At 37.6% G+C, this 21,913-nt stretch overlaps 1 protein-coding gene across 2 annotated transcripts; it reads right to left on the reverse strand.

The window, feature by feature from the left end:
* Positions 1 to 1,465: 1,465 nt before the first annotated feature.
* On the reverse strand, positions 1,466 to 21,508 carry lrwd1 (leucine-rich repeats and WD repeat domain containing 1). Of its 2 annotated transcripts, none has more exons than XM_055016935.1 (16): positions 21,461 to 21,508; positions 19,911 to 19,997; positions 19,364 to 19,598; positions 15,899 to 16,018; positions 15,632 to 15,778; positions 15,467 to 15,550; positions 13,028 to 13,393; positions 11,723 to 11,837; positions 11,491 to 11,594; positions 9,714 to 9,924; positions 8,314 to 8,386; positions 6,970 to 7,113; positions 6,753 to 6,856; positions 4,775 to 4,936; positions 4,269 to 4,378; positions 1,466 to 3,355 (listed from the first exon to the last, which is right to left on the reverse strand). In XM_055016935.1, the coding sequence occupies exons 2-16, from the start codon at positions 19,988 to 19,990 to the stop codon at positions 3,203 to 3,205; spliced, it is 2,208 nt and encodes a 735-aa protein (XP_054872910.1). In that variant the 5' UTR covers positions 19,991 to 19,997; positions 21,461 to 21,508; the 3' UTR covers positions 1,466 to 3,202. The 2 variants fall into 2 exon arrangements, with proteins under 2 accessions (XP_054872910.1, XP_054872909.1); XM_055016934.1 differs by having other exon boundaries at positions 11,723 to 11,840.
* Positions 21,509 to 21,913: the final 405 nt, after the last annotated feature.

The following is a 21,913-nucleotide window of genomic DNA, read 5'->3' on the forward strand; positions in this document are numbered from 1 at the left end:
GAGCGACTTGCAGTCAAAAAAATACGGTACTTATCCTTTTGGTGGCAAGCTCACTTTAAACAAATATATTTTGAAAGTAACGTCGTTGTCTTCTGTATGCAGACAAAGAGCTAGCTAGTTAGCCATCAACGCTAACTCTGTGGCCGGGCCGCCGTGTTATGACGACTCCACTGACGATGAGGTGGTAGCCCAGCCTTTGGGTGGTACTTAGTTGTAATGGAAAACAACCTAAACCGAGTCGAGCCAAGTAGGTGCTAATGGAAAAGCGCTATTAGACTGATAGTAAACGGCAGGTGGACTTTTGTTAGTTTCACTTTTGTTGCATCGAGTTCCTACTTCGGGGTCTGAATTTTCAAGATAGTCTTAATAAAGTATTGGTTTTTGATTGTTCTTAAGAGAAAATACAACTTTGCGAATACAATTTTAAACATTTCGGCACACCGTAGGGTCTTAACTTTAATATTTAGCACTTCTGGCTCCACATCTTGACTAAGACATCAGGATGAGGCGTTATGTATAAAACAGAGCTGAAACAATGCAATGTCTGTTTGCTCTAGCTTGCCATTGTAGGGATTTTTAGTTTTTTCTCTGCTGTATGGCATTAAAAAATAATTTGATGATTCTGACAAAACAAGAATTTTGATTTCCTTAATCGAGAAAGTAACTGGCAGATTAATCTGAAAATACAGAAATTATTAGTTGCAAATGTCACATAAAAGCAGGGAAAAGAATTGAAATTGCCTTTGCAGGATCACAATTTTCTATTGTTATATATAAAACCAGATGTTCACCTTTATTTGAAACACTTCTGGACTCAGGAATTAGGCGAAATGCCTCAAGGATAAAGTCTGATAACGGTTTAAACATTTGCTGTTAATTCTAGTCACTAAAACTAAACGTCCTGGTAATTAGTCTCAGCCCTTTAATTATTTATAGCAGCACCTGAGGTATCCTCACTCTCAAGTCTCCAGATGGTTGTTTTACAGAAGCGAGACACAGTTTGACACACTGACATGGAATTAATAAATTATGGAAGTAAAATCTGCACAAGTAACAGCAGAAATGACAGGAAATCCATCCATCTATCAATAGTGATAATTAAAAAAGCACAATAATAACCAGCAGAAAAAAGCCAATAAATCACCGTCCAAAGGAATATGATTGAAAACTGTAAATTATATTTATCAGTGTCCTGTATTTTTGATAAATACAACCATTTTTTAATGCTCTGGTACATTTAACCATTTGTGATGTTGGATAAAGTGAGTAGTAGAGCAGCTTTTAGAGAAATTAATTCTAGATGCGACTCAAATGTGATTGATTTCTCTGGAAAAACAAGACAGACCAGTGATGAAGACACTGTGTGGTCTGAAACTGGACTTGTAGTAAAATGTAAAAAAGCCTGTTTTTTTTTACTACAATACCAGATACAGATGAACTAAAATAAACACATTGGAGCTAGAAGCAAGTTGAAAATATCCTTTTATTGAGATGAAGATAGCAAACGTAGAGCTTCCCAGCACATAAAAGTAAATGATGATGTTTCTGTTCACATCAACATAATTTTACAGCAGAGAGACACACATTGTGCTGCTCTTTCTTCCGGCCAAAGCTGCAAATTTAAACCGAACCTGATATTTAAACAGCAGAAGGTTCACTCAAAAACTCGTCTGAAAATAAAAGGAAAAAAAAAACTATAATACTGCACAAACTGCAGAAAAATAAACACACACAGGAATGCCGGCTTCAGTTTAACTGATTAAACATCCCACAGGCGTTCAGCAGCTTTAACATTTTCTGTGGAGCTTTTTTTTAAGCCAAACAACAAACATTTACTCTTCTTTTTGTTCTGTTTTTGCAGTGCAGGTGAGTTTCTCTGAGCTGCACGTTGCTTCCTTCCTTGTCATTACAAGTGACCTCTTTCCCATTACACACATTCATGTGATCCACTGTTAAAATAAAAATACTGATTTCTAATACGAAAATTAAGCATCTGGATGTTTCTTGTGCCCATCTAACGGGGTTCTCGTGACTATTTTGAGTGGCTGGTGCTGAAATAAGTGGATTTAAAACCATCATCGCTGCTGTTAAGAGTCAGAAGAATTTAATTCTGAGGCGTACAACTGAAATCATACTGGAGCCACGAAGGACTCAGAAAAAACAAAACGCCAACTACATGTGATGATGTAGATGTAAATACAGTAAATGTGTTTTGTTTCAAACAACAAATCAGCAGATAGAAGTTGTGAATTCCCCCAGTGAGGGATCAGTAAAGTTATATTATCTTATAAATACATCACATGGAAACGATGAACAGTTCTCTTCCCGTAGATGTGCTGATATTACTAACTTCAAGCATCACCAAAAACTCTGCAAATTAAGAGTTTTATGCCAAACTCCACATATTACACTTTGATGTAAAAATTAAAAAAAAAAGAATATTATTCTATTGTTTCAGCTGCTAACGCCACCATTTTAAAGCTGTTTTGCCCACACAGCTTATGAAGAAAATGAGAAGGAAAAAGATCTTCAACAAATCAGAGCTGCTAAGGTTAGTGACGGGTCTAATGGGGCTTCTGGCGTAGCACCTTGGGCTGGTAGCCGGGCTGGGATAGTGTACCACCTGGGGTCGCTGGAGCCAGTATTTGGGCACCTGGTGTTGCTGGAGGACCTCGGGAACCTTGGGTTGCTGTGGTACCTTTGGGATCTTGGCTTGCTGTGGTACCTTTGGGATCTTGGCTTGCTGTGGTACCTTTGGGATCTTGGGGGACCTTGGGGAACTGCAGCATATACAGTTGCTGGGGGAACTTAGGCACCTGAGGTTACTGGGGGATCTTGGGCCACTGGAGGAACTGCGGCTCCTGGGTGGCCCTTTGGATTGCAGGTAAGTTGCACCTGCAGCTTTTTTTGCTGTGTAGGCAGGTGTGCTGGCTGACAAGTTGAAAAAACGATCTAAAAAAATCCCATCTTCAATGCTTTTATATCTCACCTTAAAAATATACCAAAATGTGGTACATTGAGCTCTTTGATGCTACAATAACCATAAAGCCTCTTGGAGAGTTCATGTTTCATCTTGTTCAAACAGACTTCCATGTATTTTGGAAATTAAAAGGTTCCAGACTGATTAGCCAATAATGTCCCGCAATGCCCGGCTAATTTACGTCCCAAAAAACAGTAGCGATCCGTCAGACTCGTCCAGTTATCAGGACGACTCGTCTCTTTTCCACACGATCACCATGTTCTTGTCGCTGAGGGCTGCCAGGTAGTGGAGCTCAGGGTCCATCGCCACATTGTTGATGGAGGGACCCTCCAGCTGGCTGAGGCCGTCCCTCATCGGGGTGGGCCACTCCAACACCTGATGGAACAACCAACACATTAGCTGCTGGCTAATTAACTGTGAAAGTGTGTTTCTTTCACTGTTATATCACTTATATTGCCCATTATTGATTATTGTGTTGTACTGTTTCAGGTTAATCTGTGGCTGGCTTCTAACTTAACCGCTAGCCGTTAGCATAGCCTTAACCACTCTGAGAGAAGCTAACTTCCTGGTTTACATTTCTTGTGCAGCGTTTGCAGTTTGTGTCTCTGATAGAAAGATGTGTCTATCCGTTAAAGCAGATTTCTCAAGTTAATCTGACTTCACAACATGTTTAGGCGCTCCAGCTACCTTAGCTGCTAGCCATTAGCATAGCGGTAGCCACTGTGAGAGAAGCTAACTTCCTGGTTTGTGTTTCTTGTTCAGTTTTTGCAGTCTAATACCATAATAACTTAACCTCCTCGGGACCAGGCTGGCTCCACAGCATCAGTTACCATGGAGATCTAGCAGCTTAAAAGACCTTGGTGATACTAAAACTCTGACTTTGCCTGCTAATCCACTAATTTCCCTTCACAGTTCAGCCCTCAGACAGGCTGTAAACAATTTTACTTTTATGAGTCTAGTTCATCTAAACCACCTTAGTTGTCGATAAAAGCTCACTAATCATTGCTTTCTGCATGAGAAAACTGTCCACACAGAACTAACAGAGTCTGAAACTGTAGCAGATGTTTAGAATTATAGTTTGGAGAGTGATTTTAGTGTTCACTCTTTGTCAGGTCTGGAGGTTTGTTTACTGCCTGTCTGACAAACTGTGTGTGTTTCCCCCTCATGACTACTTTAGTGTAATGACACGATGTCCAGGAGAGTAAAGTTACCACAACCAGAAGAAAAACATGCAAACCTACAATACTAACAGCTTTCTGCCATTATACTTGATGATTATGGAAGCTACCTCTGTGGGCTGTATGGCTTTTCCTGTCTGGAAGTTGTTTATCTGGAGGTTGGTGATGTGGTACGTCCACAGCCGGCCTTTGTTGTCGCCACACACCACGTACGCTCGGCCTAAAGAGACGGGAACGAAAACACAGATTATAACAACTATCGGAGTTCTAGATGCTCTGCTAGAACAACTACGTCTGGTAAACACCCAGAAATTCAGCAAGAGGGTTTGTAGAGAAACGTGAAGATGGTTCACAGATGCTTTTCATTAAATGTGATGAAATTTGATGAGGTTCTCTGGGAAGAAATGGCCAAACTGCTCAAATTCAAGATCCAGAACTATTGAATCAAGGGTCTGACAACACATATGAACGTGAGATTTCAGTTATTTATGTTAATAAATTTTCAAAAACTTACTTTTACTGAGTGATTATGGGTAGATTCATGTGCAGAAACGTCTATTTTAAAGATTTAAAGTTGAACAGCGTCTATGTGGACGACATGTCGACGTGGACTTACCTGGACAGGTGTTGAGGGCCAGGTAGGGAATCTCGGTGTCGGCCCACTGCAGCTCGGCCAGAACCACAGCACACACCGTCCTGGTCTTCTTGTCCGGCCGTTGAGCCTTGGTCCGGCTCCAGCTCCACAAGTAGATGGATCCATGCATGTAGTTCTTGGAGGCTACGATACCGACACAGAAAATAAACGAAAAATTAAAACGTACAGAAAGAAGGGAGAGCTGGGGATTTAAATTGGATTTTAAACCATCTTGCAATTGATTTAATGTCAACTTCAGACTGAAATGAAGAAAACACAGCTGGTAGAGTTGTCCTTGATATGGGTTTTCCAGGGCCGATACTGATGCAATGATTGGTGATCAAGAAAGGCAGATAACCAATATTTGGAACTGATATACATTAAATGTAATGATTTAACAGCATACAGTAGCAGAGAAGCTGCCATTCATAACTAAGCTTCTTCATTATATATCATCATATGTGAGATAGAAATAGGAGGGAATAAATTAGACTCTCATTTTATGTGATAGACTGAGATTAATCAGTTCTTCTCTATTTTCTTAACATTTCACTGTTCTATTAATTCTATTGCCCTCTAAGGTTCATATCTTAAATTCATCATTGCTTTCCAGACTCAGTTTGAGGTTAACCTGTTACAGTCCTCTCATTTAGCTGCTAGCCGTTAGCGTAGCCTTAGCCACTCTGAGAGAAGCTAATTTCCTGGCTTGTGTTTTTGTTCAGTTTTTGCTGCTTGAGAGACATTTCTGAGATCACAGGGTCCTGAGACCTGAAGTCGCGCATTTAATTTATCAATTATCGGTCAATAAAAAAACAGATATCGATAATCACAAAAATGCCAAAACGTCAGCCATTATAATCAGCCTATCCCTACTAAAAATTTACCATAAAAAGTGTGTTCCTTTCACGGTCCTGTCATTTTTATTGCCCACTAAGGTCCAGATTTTGAAGCATTATTATTAATTACTGTTTTCCAGACTCTGTCAGGTTAATCTGTAGCTGCCTTCTAACTTAGCTGCTAGCTGTTAGCATAGCCTTGACCACTGTGAGAGAAGCTAACTTCCTGGTTTGTGTTCCTTGTGTAGTTTTTGCAGTTTGTGTCTCTGCTAGAAAGATGTGTCTGTCAGTAAGAGCAGATTTTTAAAGTTGATCTGACGTCAGAACATGTTAAGATGCTCTAAGTAACTTAGTCGTGAGCTGTTAGCATCGCCTTAGCCACCAAGAGAAGCTAATTTCCTGGTTTGTGTTTCTTGTTCAGTTTTTATAAAAAAAAAAAAAAAAAAAACTGAAAACTGGAAAAGGCCAGACATCAGCCATGATAGTCGGTTTCTCCCTACTAAAAATTAACTGTAAAAAGTCTGTTTCTTTCACTGCTTTGTTAGTTTTATTGCTCACTAAAGTCCAAATTTTAAATGACTCATAATTATCATTTTCCAGATTCTGGTTCAGGTTAATCTGTAGCTGCTAACTTAGCCATTAGCATAGAATTGGCCACTGTGAGAGAAACTAACTTCATGGTTTGTGGCAACAGCTTGCTGTTTTTATTCTGCTTGAGAGGCATTTCTGAGACCACAGAGTCCTGAGACCTTAAGTAGACATTTAATTTATCAATAATTAGTCAATAAAAATACTGATAATAGAAAAAATGCTAAACATCGGTCACCATAATATTAGTGTATCCCTTGTCCTTGTGCTATCACATGATCACAAGCACCAACATGAAGATTTATGTTGTTTTCTTCTTTTCAAATCAGGTTTAGTTTCCAAATATCACTTTAAATATACTAATAATGCAAGAATGTATGAGTCACAGTCGGTCAGGACTTCACTGACAGGGACCAGAATGAAACTAAATCCTCATGTGACGTCCTGAAGACAGCTAAAAGCGGCACTAACAACACTAAACTCCTCTTTTACAGGCCCTGAAAACAAGACTTCAAGCTAAACTGAGCCTCACTCACCCACTATGTCGTCGTTTAGAAAGCTCAGGCCGTCGATGGTGTGGTAGTCGTGGTCTTTGTCTTCCTTCTTGTATATCGGGAAGGTTATCTCCATCTCCTCTGACCTGCCGGGTGTAAAATAATACAGGATATTACTCCTGGATGGTCCACAGGTGTGATTTCATTCTAACCGTCATCAGTTTAAGGTCCAACAGAGACCCACGGTGGACTCGTCTACCTCTTTGTGTTGCTGTTGGTTCCCAGTTGTGTGTTGTAGCAGTGCAGGCCGTCCTCGCAGGCGGTCAGCAGATGTGTGCTGGGAGAAGTCGGAGGCAGACAGATGTGCAGAGGGTTGGCGCTGACCTCCAACATCAGCAGCTGCCTGGAAGAAAACAAACAGAAATAGTCCGAACCTCCGAGCTACACTTTACATCAGATTTATGAAAGGAAATGTGCAGCTTTGCTTAATTTTTATTGAATTCATCGCAGAAATGTTGCAAATGCACTGAATATTTACTAGCAGTATAACAAATAAGCATTAACATAGTGAGGCAGTTTGCTATGGTGTGTTTTTGCAGGTTCAGAGCCCTTATATTAAATCTTGTGAGGTAATTTGAAGTGAAAAACCACTTTGTGTCAGTCAGGGTCTGTTATTTTAAACGCACTGTATAAATAATGGTGATTTGACACAAAAGAAACACAAAAAATGTCATTTTTTTTCCACTTTAAAGGACACAGTGTGGTTCAACTCCACCAGACTTGTGCTTAATACCAAAGTTTATGAAGTTAAAAGATCATCTGACTAGAAAAAGGAAAACTACCAACTCATTTTAATGAAGATGCCTTAAAAATTCAACACACTGGCTGCATCAAAATGGAATTTCAGAACGAACAGTGTCCAGTTTCTGTTGTTTTGGCCTCGATAATGTATTGTAAAGACTGATTTGTTGGAGCTAGACAGATTTGCATCAGCTTTATGAATGCAAATGTGCAGTTTATCTTAATTTTGTATTTAATAATGGTGCTAATGCATCAAATATATACAATTAGTATTATAAATAACCGTTAAAACAGTCAAATAATTTAGTATGGTGTTTATTCCTGTAGGTTTGCAGCCCTAATATTTGAAGTTTTAAGCTAAATTTGCAAATGTGAACGAGAAAGCATTTGTTATTTTAAATTTGCTGCATAGACAATGGCGATTTGACAAGGAAGATATACAAAAATATGTATTTTTTTCCACTTTAAAGTACAATAGCGTGATCAAAAATGGCCGATTCAATTTAATTTTATTTATATAGCGCCAATGCACAAAATGTCACCTCATAGCACTCCAACCCAACAATCCAAAGTTTCTCTAGACGTGTAGTTCAAACCAGAAAAATCACAAAGTGGAAGTTAAAAGAGCAGCTGACTAGAAAATGAAAACTACCGACTCATTTTAACGATGATGCATTAAAAACTCAACACACTGACTGCATCAAAAATGAACCTTCAGAAGGAATGGTCTCTAGCTTCTGCTGTTTTGAGGAAAAAATGTATGTAGAGAACAAAAGTGACGTATCTGGGCAGAAATACTCACACGACTTTGAAGTTGTACTGACTGTCCACTCCGCCGATATCCCATAATACTATCTTGTTGTCATAGGATCCCGCTGGAGGACAGAAAGTTAAACAATGAGACCACATGATGAGAAAACCTGAGCACAGAAATCCTTCTCAGGGTTACAATAAATCAGCTGCAGTTAATTGAAATTCTGCTGCACCAGAGTTCACATGACGCCTGTTTAAATGTTATAAAGAAGCTTTTATGTTGATTTTATTAAATCATAAAACACTACCTGGTCTTTAAATCACTCAGATTTTCTATTTAATCTGCTCCACAAATCAGAATAAAAACATTTGGTGATGCTGCTTTTGACATTTACACTCCAAAAAGGATATTTTAAAATGAATAAAAATTAAAAAAATGAATTATTTAGACTGGCTTTTATGTTGTGGTTTAACATTTTATGTTTTGACATTTGCTATTTATCTTCTTTCATATATATTATACTGACAATCACTTTATTAATTTATAACAAAATGGTGTTTTTATTGCTTTTTTATTTATTCTATTATCGTTTTAGAACGGTAACTACCAGCCTCTAATTTAATTTTATTCACTTTGATTGTTTTGCATTATTCTTTAAATCTATTTAATCCTCAGATTCTGTTTCGTCTGTTGCTTGTAAAGCACTTTAAACGTTGATTGCACTCTACACTGCTAGTAAAACGACTGTATGTTGTCCCCCTCAATAAAAATGTTTTAAAATTGACTACAAATGGGATGAGGTCCGTGTCAAAGCTGGAAAAATAGCATTATAGTCCGATAATGCAAGAAATATGATGAATTTGAAGGTGAAACTGGACACGATGGCAGCCAAACAGATGGAAATATGAAAACTGAACAACTACAGTGGATTACATCAAAGTTGATCTGTAAGTTGTGTTGGATCAGAGTAGTGGTCTGGGTGAAGACTTTACAGCTCATTTGTTTTCTCTTAGTTACAGCTTGCTTCTGTTTTCTATTAAAATAAGGCAACAACCACAGGGGGAAACTTTAGGGATCTGACAAAAAAAGATTGTATTCAACATCACAAAAGTAACTTTGTGCAAAAAAATTCAATGTAAAAACGCATCTAAAAGGAGCAAAATATATAAATATAACATTATTTAAAGGCTTTTACTTATAAATACATGTCTGATTGCTAAATCATGTTACATAACTCTGATTAAGCCCATTAGCAGCAGGTGAATCTTCACGTATTTCCTATTTGAGACAGAAGTGTTGCATAAACACTGTCAACAACGAACACTGTTGAAGGAGATTATTGTGTTTCTTGTCATGTTTTCTAGTAACCCAGAACCTCTCAGTTATTTTCCATTGTTATATGTTGAAATGATGAGCAAAAACATGCAAACGTGACTGAATGAACTCACTGAAGAGGAAGTTTCCCTGCTGGTGGTTGAAGCGGAGGACCGACAGCGACTTCCTGCTGGCTCTGAACTCCCCGTAGGCCACGTTGTTTCTGGGATGGATCAGTTTGACCAGACCTCTCTTCCCGCCAGCCGCCAGGATGCTGCAGTGCTGAGCCGAAGCTTTTCCTCCTCTGGACATCAACACCGTGGACCAGGACAGAGAGAAGAACTCCTGTGGAGGCGAACAACATCAGATGTCTTATCTATGTACAGTGAACAAAGTATTTGCCCCCCTACAGAACCCTTCTATTTTTGCATAAAAAAGTTCCAGATAATCAGACTAACATTTATATTTATTGAATATTAGACAGAGATAACCAACAAAATGCAGTTGTTAAATGATAATTTGTTGAAAACCAATATCACCCCTGTGAAAAAGTAATTGCCCCCCTAAACCTAATAACAGGTTTGGAAGCAACAACTGCAGCTAAATGTTTGTTCCAGCTTGTGATCAGTCTTTTTCATCACCATGGAGGAATTCTGGTCCAGTCTTCTCTGTAGAATAGTTCTAATTCCATCGCATTAGATGGTTTTAGATCATGAATTGATCTTCTAAGGTCTTGTTACAACATCTCAGATGTTTACTCCTCCACTCCAGAACCTTCATTTAGTTCTTTTTGAGCCACTCAGAGGTGGACTTGTTTGTGTCTTTGGATCTTTGTCTTGCTGCATAAACCATCAGTGTTGAGCTTTAGGTCATGAACTGATGGTGGATCTTCTCCAGGAGGATTTTCTGATAGAGAACAGAATTCAAATCGTCCAGATCTTCCAACCATCACGCTACCACCACCATGTTTCACTGCTGGTATCATGGTCTTCTAGTGGAATGCAGTATTAGCTTTACACCAGATGGAACAGACCCATGTCTTCCAGAAAGTTCTACCTTTGACTCATCAGTCCACAGGATGTTATCCCAAAAGTCTTGGAGCATGTAGATGGACCTTAACTGAAGCCAGTGAGGTCTGCAGATCTTTAGATGTTCCTCTGGGTTCTTTTGTGACCTCCTGGATTAGATGTTGATGCTCTTGGAGAAATGTTGGTTGTTGGTCCACTCCTGAAGGTTCTCCAGTGTTCCATGTTCCTCCATTGTGGATAATGTCTCTCACTGTGGTTCTCTGGAGTCCCAGAGCCTCAGCAATGGCTTTGGAACCCTCCAGACTGATGAATGTCAGTGACTTTGTTTCTCATCTGTTCTTGAATCTCTTTAGAACGTGGCATCATGTGTTGCTTTTTGAGACCCTTTATCTACTTCACAATGAAGACAGGTTTTGTTTAGTGAAGTTTAGATTCAACAAGTCTGACAGGAATAAAATGTGAGTGTCGATGGTGAAACTGAACCCAGCTGGTAGATTGGTAGCTAAGGGGGCAATTACTTTTTCACATAGGGCAAGATGGTGCGGACAGGACTTTAATTTCAATACATAAAATTATCATCTAGAAAGTGCATTTTGTGTTTTCTTGGGTTATGTTTGTCTGATACTAAAATTAGTTTGATGACCAGAAACATTTACGTTTTGACAAATATGCAAAAACAGAAGATTCCTGTGGAGGGGGCAAATACTTTGTCATAGGACTGTATAATGAACATTTTTCCAACATTAGAACACCACCACAGTGTGTAAACGCCAGCACATAAAATCCTAACTGGATGCGTTAAATATGCTACTTTCTTGTAATTATGAGCTGAAGACCTTTAAAGCTAAATGACTGTAGACTCGTCAGAATAAACGGAGCAGACCTCTCCAGAGACTTTGTACTTCTTCATCACCATCCCTGTTTCACAGTCGATCACGCAGACAGAATCTCCTCCACAGGTGGCAACCAGACGACTTCCTCCACCACCTGAGAACGCAGGAAAAAGAGACTTTAAACCCATTTTCAACACAATTATAGGAATGTTTTTAGCATATACGCACAAATAAAGCCTTATATTCAGTCATTCATGTGTTGCTTTTCTAGTTCGACGGTACCGGAGGAATCGGGCAGCGGCTGGAAAGCACAGGCCCACAGCTGGGTGGAGAAATCCTCGGGTTTGTCCTGTTTGCTGTGACACTGGAGCACATGGAGCGGCTTCAGCTGCACCGGCTGCTGGAAACGTGGACGAAAAGGAAGACGAGAGCGATCAGAAAAGACGACGTTAATGACACGATGTCCTGACAGTTCACAGCTGCACCAGCATAAAGACAACTCCGTAAACTCTGCACTAATATTAGCATGCTAACACACTAGGGCTGCAGCTAAAGATCACTTTCATTGTCAGTTATAATATCCATCATTTTCCTGATTTACTGATAAATTGTTTGGTGTATGAAATGTCAGAAAATCCCATGATGAGGCCCTGAAATTTCTCCTTTGGTCAACAACCCAAATATATTCAGTTTACTCCCACAGAAGTGTAAAATAACCCCAGAAAACATAAAAATTTTAAGAAGATGGATTCAGAAAGTGACTGTGCTTTTAATTTGCGACCAGAAGAGGAGATTAACAGATAAAAATCCTTCCCTGCTAAACATTTGAGGCTACAAGACCAAGAAATCTTCGACTTTCTCACCACAAATGATCATTTTAGCTACCTTCTTTTCAACCCTGTAATGTTTTCGTAATCATGTTTATTAAAACTAGGACTGAACACTCAAATAAAATATTCCTAATATTGCAAAATCCACCTGCAAATCATATTCTCCAGACATTAAGGAACATGTTTGGAACAGAATACAGCAAAAATCCCTACAATTTCAAGAAAAATTCAGTGGAGAAGAAATGAAAAAAAGACCATTTCCACTAAAAATCCTGACTCGTATCACGATTTCTATTAAAATCATCTAAATTTGATTTTTATTTGCATATTGTTCGGTCCTCATTAGAATCCCCAAAGTCTTTTAATTCATCTTGAGGGCTGTTTAGTAGATTTTAAAGCAATCCAAACCAGAAAAGTGAATCTCAGCTGGGAATAATAAATGTCTGAGTCAAATTTCAAGTCTGAACTACTGATGTGGCTTCAAAAGACTGAAAACACGTTTTACCAGGTAGCTTTTAGATCTTTGAATAAAGTGACTGTTATCAGTTTATCCAAATATGGACCAGTGACACTCAGAGCAACTTTTATGACAATCTGGGCAATAGTTGTGGCGATATCTTTGATTTTTCAGGGACAAAATGGAGCAATTTGCAAACAAAACACTAATAATGTGCCTCCCTTGGAAAACGTTTCAAGCCTGCAGCTTGTAGCTGAGTCATGAACAGCACCACATGTGTTATTGCTGTGTTTACGTTACCTGTGTGTTCTTCAGGCTCTTTATTGCATGAATCATGTCGTCATCTCTCTGCAGCTGTGAGGTTTTCTGCTGTTTCTTGCCGCCTTCCTGCCTCTGTTTAGTCTGAGCTCCGTCCTCTTTGCAGCTCCTCTCTGCTCTCGGTCGCCCTCTGCTGGGGGTGGAGGGAGGCTGGCTCGTCTTTCTGGGGCTCATCCTGACGGTGGCGGCGGTCTCCGTTAGAGTTTTGATGCGGAGGCTGGATTTACGAGGGCTTTCCTGAAGAGGAGACGCAGGGAGATCCGAGCGCAGCTTTTTACGAGGCGTCAGACGGATGCTGGTGTTGCTTTCTGACTCGGTTTGTTTCCTCTTCACAGGAGTTGAGATGCCCTGAAAGAAGCAAATATGTATGAAGATAAAGTTTAAAACACCTACAGCAGGGTGTCAAACATGTGGCCCACGGGCCCAAACCGGCCCTCCAGAGGGTCCAATCCAGGACATGGGACGATTTTGTAAAGAGTAAAAATCACAGCAAATTGTAAATTTGTAAAACTGTAAATTTAAAATAACTTCTAGACAAGTTGTTTAGATCATAAAGTACTAGATTGTTCATTGTTCTTTTGTCATTTTGTATCTCATTTTTGTAATATTTTGTCTTGTTTATTGTCTGACTTTGTTGTTTATCTCATGTTTTGGTTGCTTTGTTTGTCACTTTTGTCGTTTTGTGCTTCCTTTTTGTCTCGCTTGTGGTTTTGGTCCTAATTTTGTCATTATTTGCCTCATTTGTGTCATTTATATATTTTTTGTTTCGTTTTTCGTTTGTGTCTTTTTTTGTTGCTTTCTAATGTGTTTTTTCGTGTCGTCTCATTTTTGTCGTATTGTGTCTCATTTTTGTAACATTTTGTCTTGTTTTTGTTGTTTGTCTTTTTTTATCTGACCTTTGTCGTTTGTTTCATGTTTTTGTTGTTTTGTGTTTCCTTTTTGTCTTGTTTGTGTTTCCGGTCCTATTTTTGTCATTTTGTATTTCGCTTTATTCATTGTTTGTGTATAATTTTGTTTTTTTTCTCTCTCTATTGTGTTGTTAGTCTGTTTTTTTGTTTTGTTTCTGGCTTTAGTCATTTTTTTGTCTGTGTCATTTATATAATTTTTTGTTTCATTTTTCTTTCGTTTTTTTGTCGCTTTCTAACTTTCTTGTCTAATTTTTTGTCAAATTTTTGGTTTTGTTTCGTGTCGTCTCAGTTTTTCTCATTTTGTTTCTCGTTTTTGTTTTTTTTTGTCTGACTTGTTTGTCTCATGTTTCTGTTGTTTTGTTTTTTGTCTCGCTTGTGTAGTTTGTCTACTTTTTTGTCATTTTGTTTCTCGTTGTAATTTATTGTCTTGTTGGTGTCGCTTGTGTCATTTTTTGTCTAGTTTTTGTCATTTGTTTTTTGTCTAATTTTTTAACAGTAATGGTTTATGCAGCAAGACAAAGACCCATAGCGAACAAACAAGTCCACCTCTGAGTGGCTCAAAAAGAACTAAATGAAGGTTCTGGAGTCAAAGTCTGAGATGTTGTAACAAGACCTTAGAAGATCAGTTCATGATCTAAAACCATCTAATGTGACCGAATTAAAACTATTCTACAGAGAAGAGTGGACCAGAATTCCTCCATGGTGATGTAAAAGACTGATCACAAGCTGGAACAAACATTTAACTGCAGTTGTTGCTGCCAGACCAGTTATTAGGTTTAGGGGGGCAATTACTTTTTCACAGGGGTGGTATTGGTTTTCAACAATACTTTAACAAAATCATCATTCATTGTTGGTTATCTCTGCACAATAATCAATAAATAGATATATTAGTTTGATGATGTGGAACATGAGAAATATGCAAAAATAGAAGATTTCTGTGGGGGGGGGGCAAATACTTTTTCGCAGAGGTTATACAGGTTTTCAATAAATTTTTAATAAATCATCATTTAAAAACTTCCTTTTGTTGGTTATCTCTGTCTAACACTCAATAAATATAAATACTAGTTTGATGATCTGGAACTTTTACATGCAAAAATAGAAGATTTTTGTTGGGGGGCAATTATTTTTTCACAGGGGTGCTATCAGTTTTCAATAAACCATCATTTAAAAACTATATTTTGTGGGTTATCTCTGTCAAATAGTCAATAAATATAAATATTTGTTTGATGATTTGGAACTTTTACATGCAAAAATAGAAGATTTTTGTAGGGGGCAATTACTTTTTCGAAGCGATGATGTAGGTTTTCAAGGAATCTTAATTTAAAAACGACATTTTGTGGGTTATCTCTGTCCAATAAATCCAATAATCCAATAAATATAAATACTACTTTGATGATCTTGAACATTTAAGTGTGAGAAATATGCAAAAATAGAAGGTTTCTTCATCACGGCGCTGTATATCTTCGAGTCACGACGTTTAGGAAGCCATATTGAGCAGCTTTTAAACACTTACTTCGTTCTCTTTAGCATCAGCAGATTCCTCTTTGCTGTCCGGGTCGGTCAGAGAGCGCAGATACTCCTTCGCCATAATCTCCACCTGTACAGAGACAAAGAAACTTAGCTAAAATCTGACAGGAAGTAGGACTAAAAACTGATCCCAACGTTCCAACCGTCTGACCTTCCACTTTGTGAAGTCGCTGACTGAGCTGGGCCCGAATTTAACTTGCTGCCGGGCGGTGCTGACGAAGCTGGTCTCCAAGGCGACGAGTTTCTCTGCCGTGATTGGATCAGGGAGACTGAAGCTTTTCTCCCAAACCGCGATAATCTGAAACCAATCAGCGAACAGTCAGAAGCATTTCCAGAACACCCTTTGTTAACTGACTGAAATGTTTGAAAACTGTTTTAATATCATTAAATAGAGCAGAAGGAGTGGTCGGATTCGAACCCTCGTCCTCAGGTTGTCGCTGTAGACGTAGCGCAGGTGGTTGGCCGTCGTACTGACGTCTTTACCGTTGTAGATCCTCAGGTTGGGCAGCAGCACCATCAGCTTGTAGTTGTCGCTCACCTGATAACAAAAGGCAGGTTTACAACCTGGTGAGGAGGCATTTAACGCTGAAAGAACGACTGAAAACACAAACTAAAGGTTCAGGTGGGAACTGGGAGTAATTTACATCGATGATTAATCTGCAGATTATTTTCTTGATTAATCAGTTTGGTGCTTAAGCTAGAAAATCTCAGAAAATGTGGTATAATATTCAGTTTGCTGTCAGAGAGGAGAAACAAACCCGGAAAACATTCAGATTTAAGAAGCTACCATCAAAAAATGTCAACTTTTTTGCTTTAAAAATTACTTAAACCAAACAATCAATGATCACGTTAGTGATGGATTTAGCAGTAGGCATCTAATCAGATATTTGTACAGTTTTGTGACTTTTCATCCAATCAAACTGTCCTGGACTGGGTCTTTTTGGACAAATTGATCTAAACACACTGGAGATCGTACGAAAAAAGGAAACCTGAGCTTCAAATCTTTCTCCATTTGTGCATTAAAATTAAAAAGCAAATACTCAGCATGTAAAATTCATGAGTTTTGTCTCAAAAACTGAAGGACCATTAGAGTAGAATTGGAGGTGAACCAGTTATTTAATAATTTGTCAACTATTTGCATCATCTAGAAGTCAGTCAAAAGTATTTTTTTGACATAAAAAGTCTAAATCCTCTGATTCCAGCTTCTTAAATGTGAATATTTTCTGGGTTCTCTCCTCCTTTGTGCCAGTAATCTGAATACATCTGAGTTTAAGAACAAAACGAGACATTTGAGGACATCCTAGCAGGCTTTAGAAAACACTGATCAACACTTTTCATCAGAAAAATAACCGATTAATGGACAGAAGTACTTTGAGCTCCCCTGTTTGTTTATTTAGCAAAATAAACTTCCTTTAGGGCATCAGCTTCATACATATGTTTAATAAATGAAAGAATCTTCATTAACACATGTTCACAGTCAGTGTTTACACAGAATAATAGCTTTAGTATGCTAATATTATACTAGCCTTAGTCATAATTGTAGTATTTTTACTTCACTGACTTTTCAGAAATGTTGTCTTATCTTTTACTTCCATACATTAGATCACAGAAAGGTGAATTTGTTGATGAAATTCATATTTTTCTGCATTAATAAGCAGGGGTTTTCTTTGTAAACTGGAAACACAGGCTGCTCTTCGTTAACTAAATGTAGAATTTTGTCTCAAAATCTGAACTGACAGAGTATAATTATAGAAATCAGGATTTTGGACCTGAGGATCCAGTATTTAGACTTAAACTAGACACTACAAGTTAAATGAATTTTAACCATCCTTTCCTTAACCTGTAGTCTTTAAATGTATCTTACAATAGCACCAAACTAAACTGCTGGGGTTCTCTTTACAGCCTTTTAGAAGACTCTGATAATTATCTAGTTTTCAGCAAAACCAGTGGGAAAGCAGGGATGTTTTTATGAAAAACACATTAGATAAGAAGCTTCTCCTAGAAACCAGCATGAGTTCATTAGAAAAGCGTTTATCGTGTTGGCGGGTTTGTCTGAACGTTTTAGTGCATTTTTATTCCTTTTATATGTAAAACCACTCCGTGTTTTGTTTCATTTGTATGAAAAGTGGTTTATAAATGAAGTCTGATTGAAACTGAGTGGATCGTTAATCATCGTCTATCAGAGACACAACAGACGAGTCAGAGTGGCCACTTCACATGATCTACATGTCTTTAAACCAGGAGGAAGCCCAACGAGACACACTGAGAACATGCAAACTAAGGACACACTAAAGGCCTGAAACAGCCGAGGGAAGCAACAACTGCTGTGTCGTTCCACAACTGGAGACATTTTACGTCTCATTCATCAAATTCCAAATAATCCAAAATACTAAAACATGCAGTTGTTGTGTAAATGTTCTTGTCCTGAGACCAAATCTAAAAAACTAGGAGGAAAGAATGTTTGAAAATATTTTAAAACACTAAATAAGTCTGGAGTTCCCCTAAAATGCAGTTTTTCTCGTCTCACCCCTCCAATGATCAAACTGAATCTCAAACAAAACAGTTAAAATGAAATTTAAATCTCCTGTTTATGGTTTTATGTTTTTCATTGATGTCTCTTGTAATTGTGGGAACATTTTTTAATCAACATAATATTTTAAATAACAATTATTAAGCATGAAACGTGTCCCACAACATGTTAGCATAACCTGTTGACGACATTTTTGTCTTTTGTGTCTCATTTTTGTCATTTTGTGTCTCACTGTTGTCTTTTGTGTCTCGTTTTTGTCATTTTGTGTCTCGTTTCTGTCATTTTGTGTCTCATTTCTGCCCTTTTGTGTCTTGTTTTGTCATTTTGTGTCTCGTTTTTGTCATTTTGTGTCTCGTTTTTCATTTTTTTTGTCTTTTTTTGTCGTTTTGTGTCTCATTTTTGTCTTTTGTCTTGTTTTTGTCATTTTCTGTCTCATTTCTTTCATTTTGTGTCTTATTTTTGTCGTTTTGTCTTGTTTTTATCATTTTCTGTCTTGTTTTTAGCGTTTTCTGTCTTGTTTTTGTCATTTTCTGTCTCATTTTTGTCGTTTTCTGTCTCATTTTTGTCATTTTCTGTCTTGTTTTTAGTGTTTTCTGTCTTGTTTTTGTCATTTTCTGTCTTATTTTTAGCGTTTTCTGTCTCGTTTTTGTCGTTTTCTGTCTCGTTTTTGTCATTTTCTGGCTTGTTTTTAGCATTTTTGTCGTTTTCTGCCTTGTTTTTAGCGTTTTCTGTCTTGTTTTTGTTGTTTTCTGTCTCATTTTTGTCGTTTTCTGGCTTGTTTTACATCATCAAACAGTTTTCCTAAAGAATGTGTAGAGCAAAGCTATGTCCTCGCTTCTATTTTTTATATTTTCATAACATTGTCAGCCTTGATTGAATGTCTCACTCTACCTCATATTATCAGGATCAGACTAATTCTTTGGACTGTTTTCCATCAGTCAGTTTGTCCTCTTGGTCAGCAGTAACAGCAGCTAAATATCTAGCTTCTACTGCTGAGAAAAAGATCACATTAGCATGGATTAGCAACACTTTTACTGTGATTAGAGTAGGGTTAGCAAACAACACATAAAACATGGAATTAAAATGCTACCATTGATGTGTAAGCTGAACCAATCAAGCCTTTGATAGTTTATTACCTATTATTGATGAATATGGAGCAGAAAACTGTAAAAGAGAAGGTTTATTTTTCTAAAATATTGACACCTAAATGTCCTCCAGTTCTGGAATGACCGTGCTGCATTTAGGAATCAATGCGGTCCTTTAAGGTAGAATTTGTTCATATATTTGGTATTTGTGCTGCAGCTGCACAGAAAACCCCTCAACCTGGACTCTAAGCAGTAAACCAATCCTCACGGTGATGTAAAGGTTGTCGTCCATCTTGAGCTCCTCCAGGCCGACCAGAGACTCCAGCGTGGTGACGTCCTCCATCTGGTTGTCGCTCAGGTCCAGGAATCGAAGCGCAGGAAGCTCCAGGCTCTTGTGAAAGTCCTGCAGTCGGTTCCCGGACAGATCCCACCGCTCCAGAGACCGGAGACGGGAGAGCAGCTTGACGGGCAAATCCTGAAGCTGTAGCCCCATTTTAGACAGACTGGACAACAGAAAGACTCGAGTTAGTGTTTCTACATCGCATGAAACCAAATCAGATCAAAGATGACGGTTTTTAGTGATTACTTTAGGACTCCTGCAACAAATCGGAGCAAAACTGACAACACAACTGGAATAAACACTGAGATTAATATCACAAAAATGCAATTCAGAGCATTTTCATGGTTCTTTTTGTTTTCATTACAGAACAACAGTTCAGAACTATATTTTGATGTCACCAGCATCTATGACTACACAGCCCAGGTTCAACTCCACCTGCAGAGCATTTTCAGGAAAATAAAAACACGTTGCTCACTTCAGCGTCTCGATTTGCTCCAGTTTTCCTGTTTTTGGGGAGCCTTTCTCCAGTAAAACCTTCTCTGTTATTTTCTCCATTGTTTATCTGCAGGGAAAAAGCACAATTCAGAAATTAACAAACCAAAGAGGAAAGAAAATTTCTTTGTTCTCGCTGATCGGCACCAACACTGATGTCAGGTTGCACCAGTTCATGTTAATGCAACATTTTGATCAACACAGTTACACACAATCAGCAAAAGCTCTTTAGGATTAAAAGACTTTTATTAGAAAGTTCCTTTTTTTGTTTGCATTTCATGCAGACTGAGCAACACTCAGCAAAGATGGTTGGTTTGTAAACATGGATTTAGAAGATGCAATCGCAAAATATTTATTAAGAAACTTCAGATTTGAAACTGTTTCTTTAAAACTGTTGAGCCTAAATGACAGAAAATATTGAGAAAGGTGAGAAATAGTAAATATAAACAAACAGAATAAAACTCCTTTGAGTGACATTAGATTTTAAGGAATGAAGTCATTGATCAGTTTGCTTTAAAATGTCTGATTAAACTATTTAATGTTTACAATTTATTTAAAAAGTCTTCTTTTCAGATCAGATTTAATTTATATTCTTTGTTATTAGAGCTGCAATGATTAATCGACTACTTGTCATTTATTAAAATAATCACAGACTATTTGCCTGGTTATATACTTTATGAGCAAAACAATCACATATCTACTCCTAGTTAGCTAGATTTTTGCACATTTCCAGGATAAACTAACCTGAAAGCATTATACTACACTCACATTTAGAGCTACAGCTATTTACAAACTAGTTGCATCATCTATCAGTCAGTTTATGCATTTTTTTCAAAGATAAAAAGTCTAAATCTTCTGATTCCAGCTTTGTAAATGTGAATATTTTCTGGTTTCTTTCCTCCTCTGTGCCAGTAATCTGAATATATCTGAGTTTAAGAACAAAACTAGACATCTGAGGACATTCTAGCAGGCTTCAGAAAACACTGATCAACATTTTTCATCAGAAAACTCGTAGATTAATCAGCTCTATTTGTACTCACATAAATAGTTTGAGCTCCTGTTTGTTTGTTTATTCAGCAAACTAAACCTTCTGTAGGTCATCAGCTTCATAAATATGCTTAATAAATGAAAGAATCTTCTTTAACACATGTCCACAGTGAGTGTTTACACAGAATAATAGTATTAGTACACTACTACAATACTAGTTTTAGTCATAATTATAGTTCTTTTTATTTCACTGACTTCTCAGAAACGTTGTCCTATCTTTTAATTACATATATTAGATAACAAAGTTGAAATTGTTGATGAAATTCATCTTTTCTGAAGGAATAAGCAGAAGTTTTCCTTGTAAACATCATGTTAGCTAACCACGTTGGAAACAGACTGCGGTGTCGTTAAATCTCTCCGCTAAATAAACATTTTAACAAATAAATCACTTATTTTTCAGCTCTAGTGCTCTTCTGAATAGTTTATATTTCAGAATATATCATCAAAATTATTAATTAGTTCATATTTGAGGATAAAACTACTTACAAAGCGACTCCAGTGAAAACACCGTCCTGCAGAAACTGAGCTTTCCCGGGGAAACTTACGTACTTCCGGTGGGCGGGGCTTATATCGACCTCCGTGAGTTTTTAAAACCCTCAGTAGAGCCTGTCAGGAAAAATGTAGTTTTGTTTAACTTACTCCAAAACGCTATATATGACTTCGATTTTAACAGTAAAAAAAAGTTTGCAAATGTATATTTTATTCTTAAAAAACGCAAAAAGTGTCAAATAAAATACTTGAAGAGAAAATTAACCAGATCTAGTCGTCAGAGAGGAATTATATGGAAGTAGGGAATAAGATATTTGATCATTTTATTGATTTTTTTGTAGTGGGTTTCTATGTACAAAAATAAATATAAAAAATCCAAAATGTCGTTATAATTTATTGAATGAAGAAAATGCAAAATGTTGCACCCTAGTGTGTAAGAATAAAACATTA

The sequence above is a fragment of the Amphiprion ocellaris genome, chromosome 14 (genome assembly GCF_022539595.1).
Source record: "Amphiprion ocellaris isolate individual 3 ecotype Okinawa chromosome 14, ASM2253959v1, whole genome shotgun sequence".
NCBI classification, from domain to species: Eukaryota; Metazoa; Chordata; class Actinopteri; family Pomacentridae; genus Amphiprion; species Amphiprion ocellaris.

Excerpts from the sequence above, each read along its gene's own strand:
- lrwd1 (XM_055016934.1), bottom strand. The coding sequence starts at position 19,990 with ATGGAGAAAATAACAGAGAAGGTTTTACTGGAGAAAGGCTCCCCAAAA. Across the intron at positions 16,019-19,363 it reads ACGACAACCTTTACATCACC|GTGAGCGACAACTACAAGCT; the intron begins GTGAGGATTGGT and ends TTTTGTTATCAG. Across the intron at positions 4,937-6,752 it reads TCTAAACGACGACATAGTGG|CCTCCAAGAACTACATGCAT; the intron begins GTGAGTGAGGCT and ends TCGGTATCGTAG.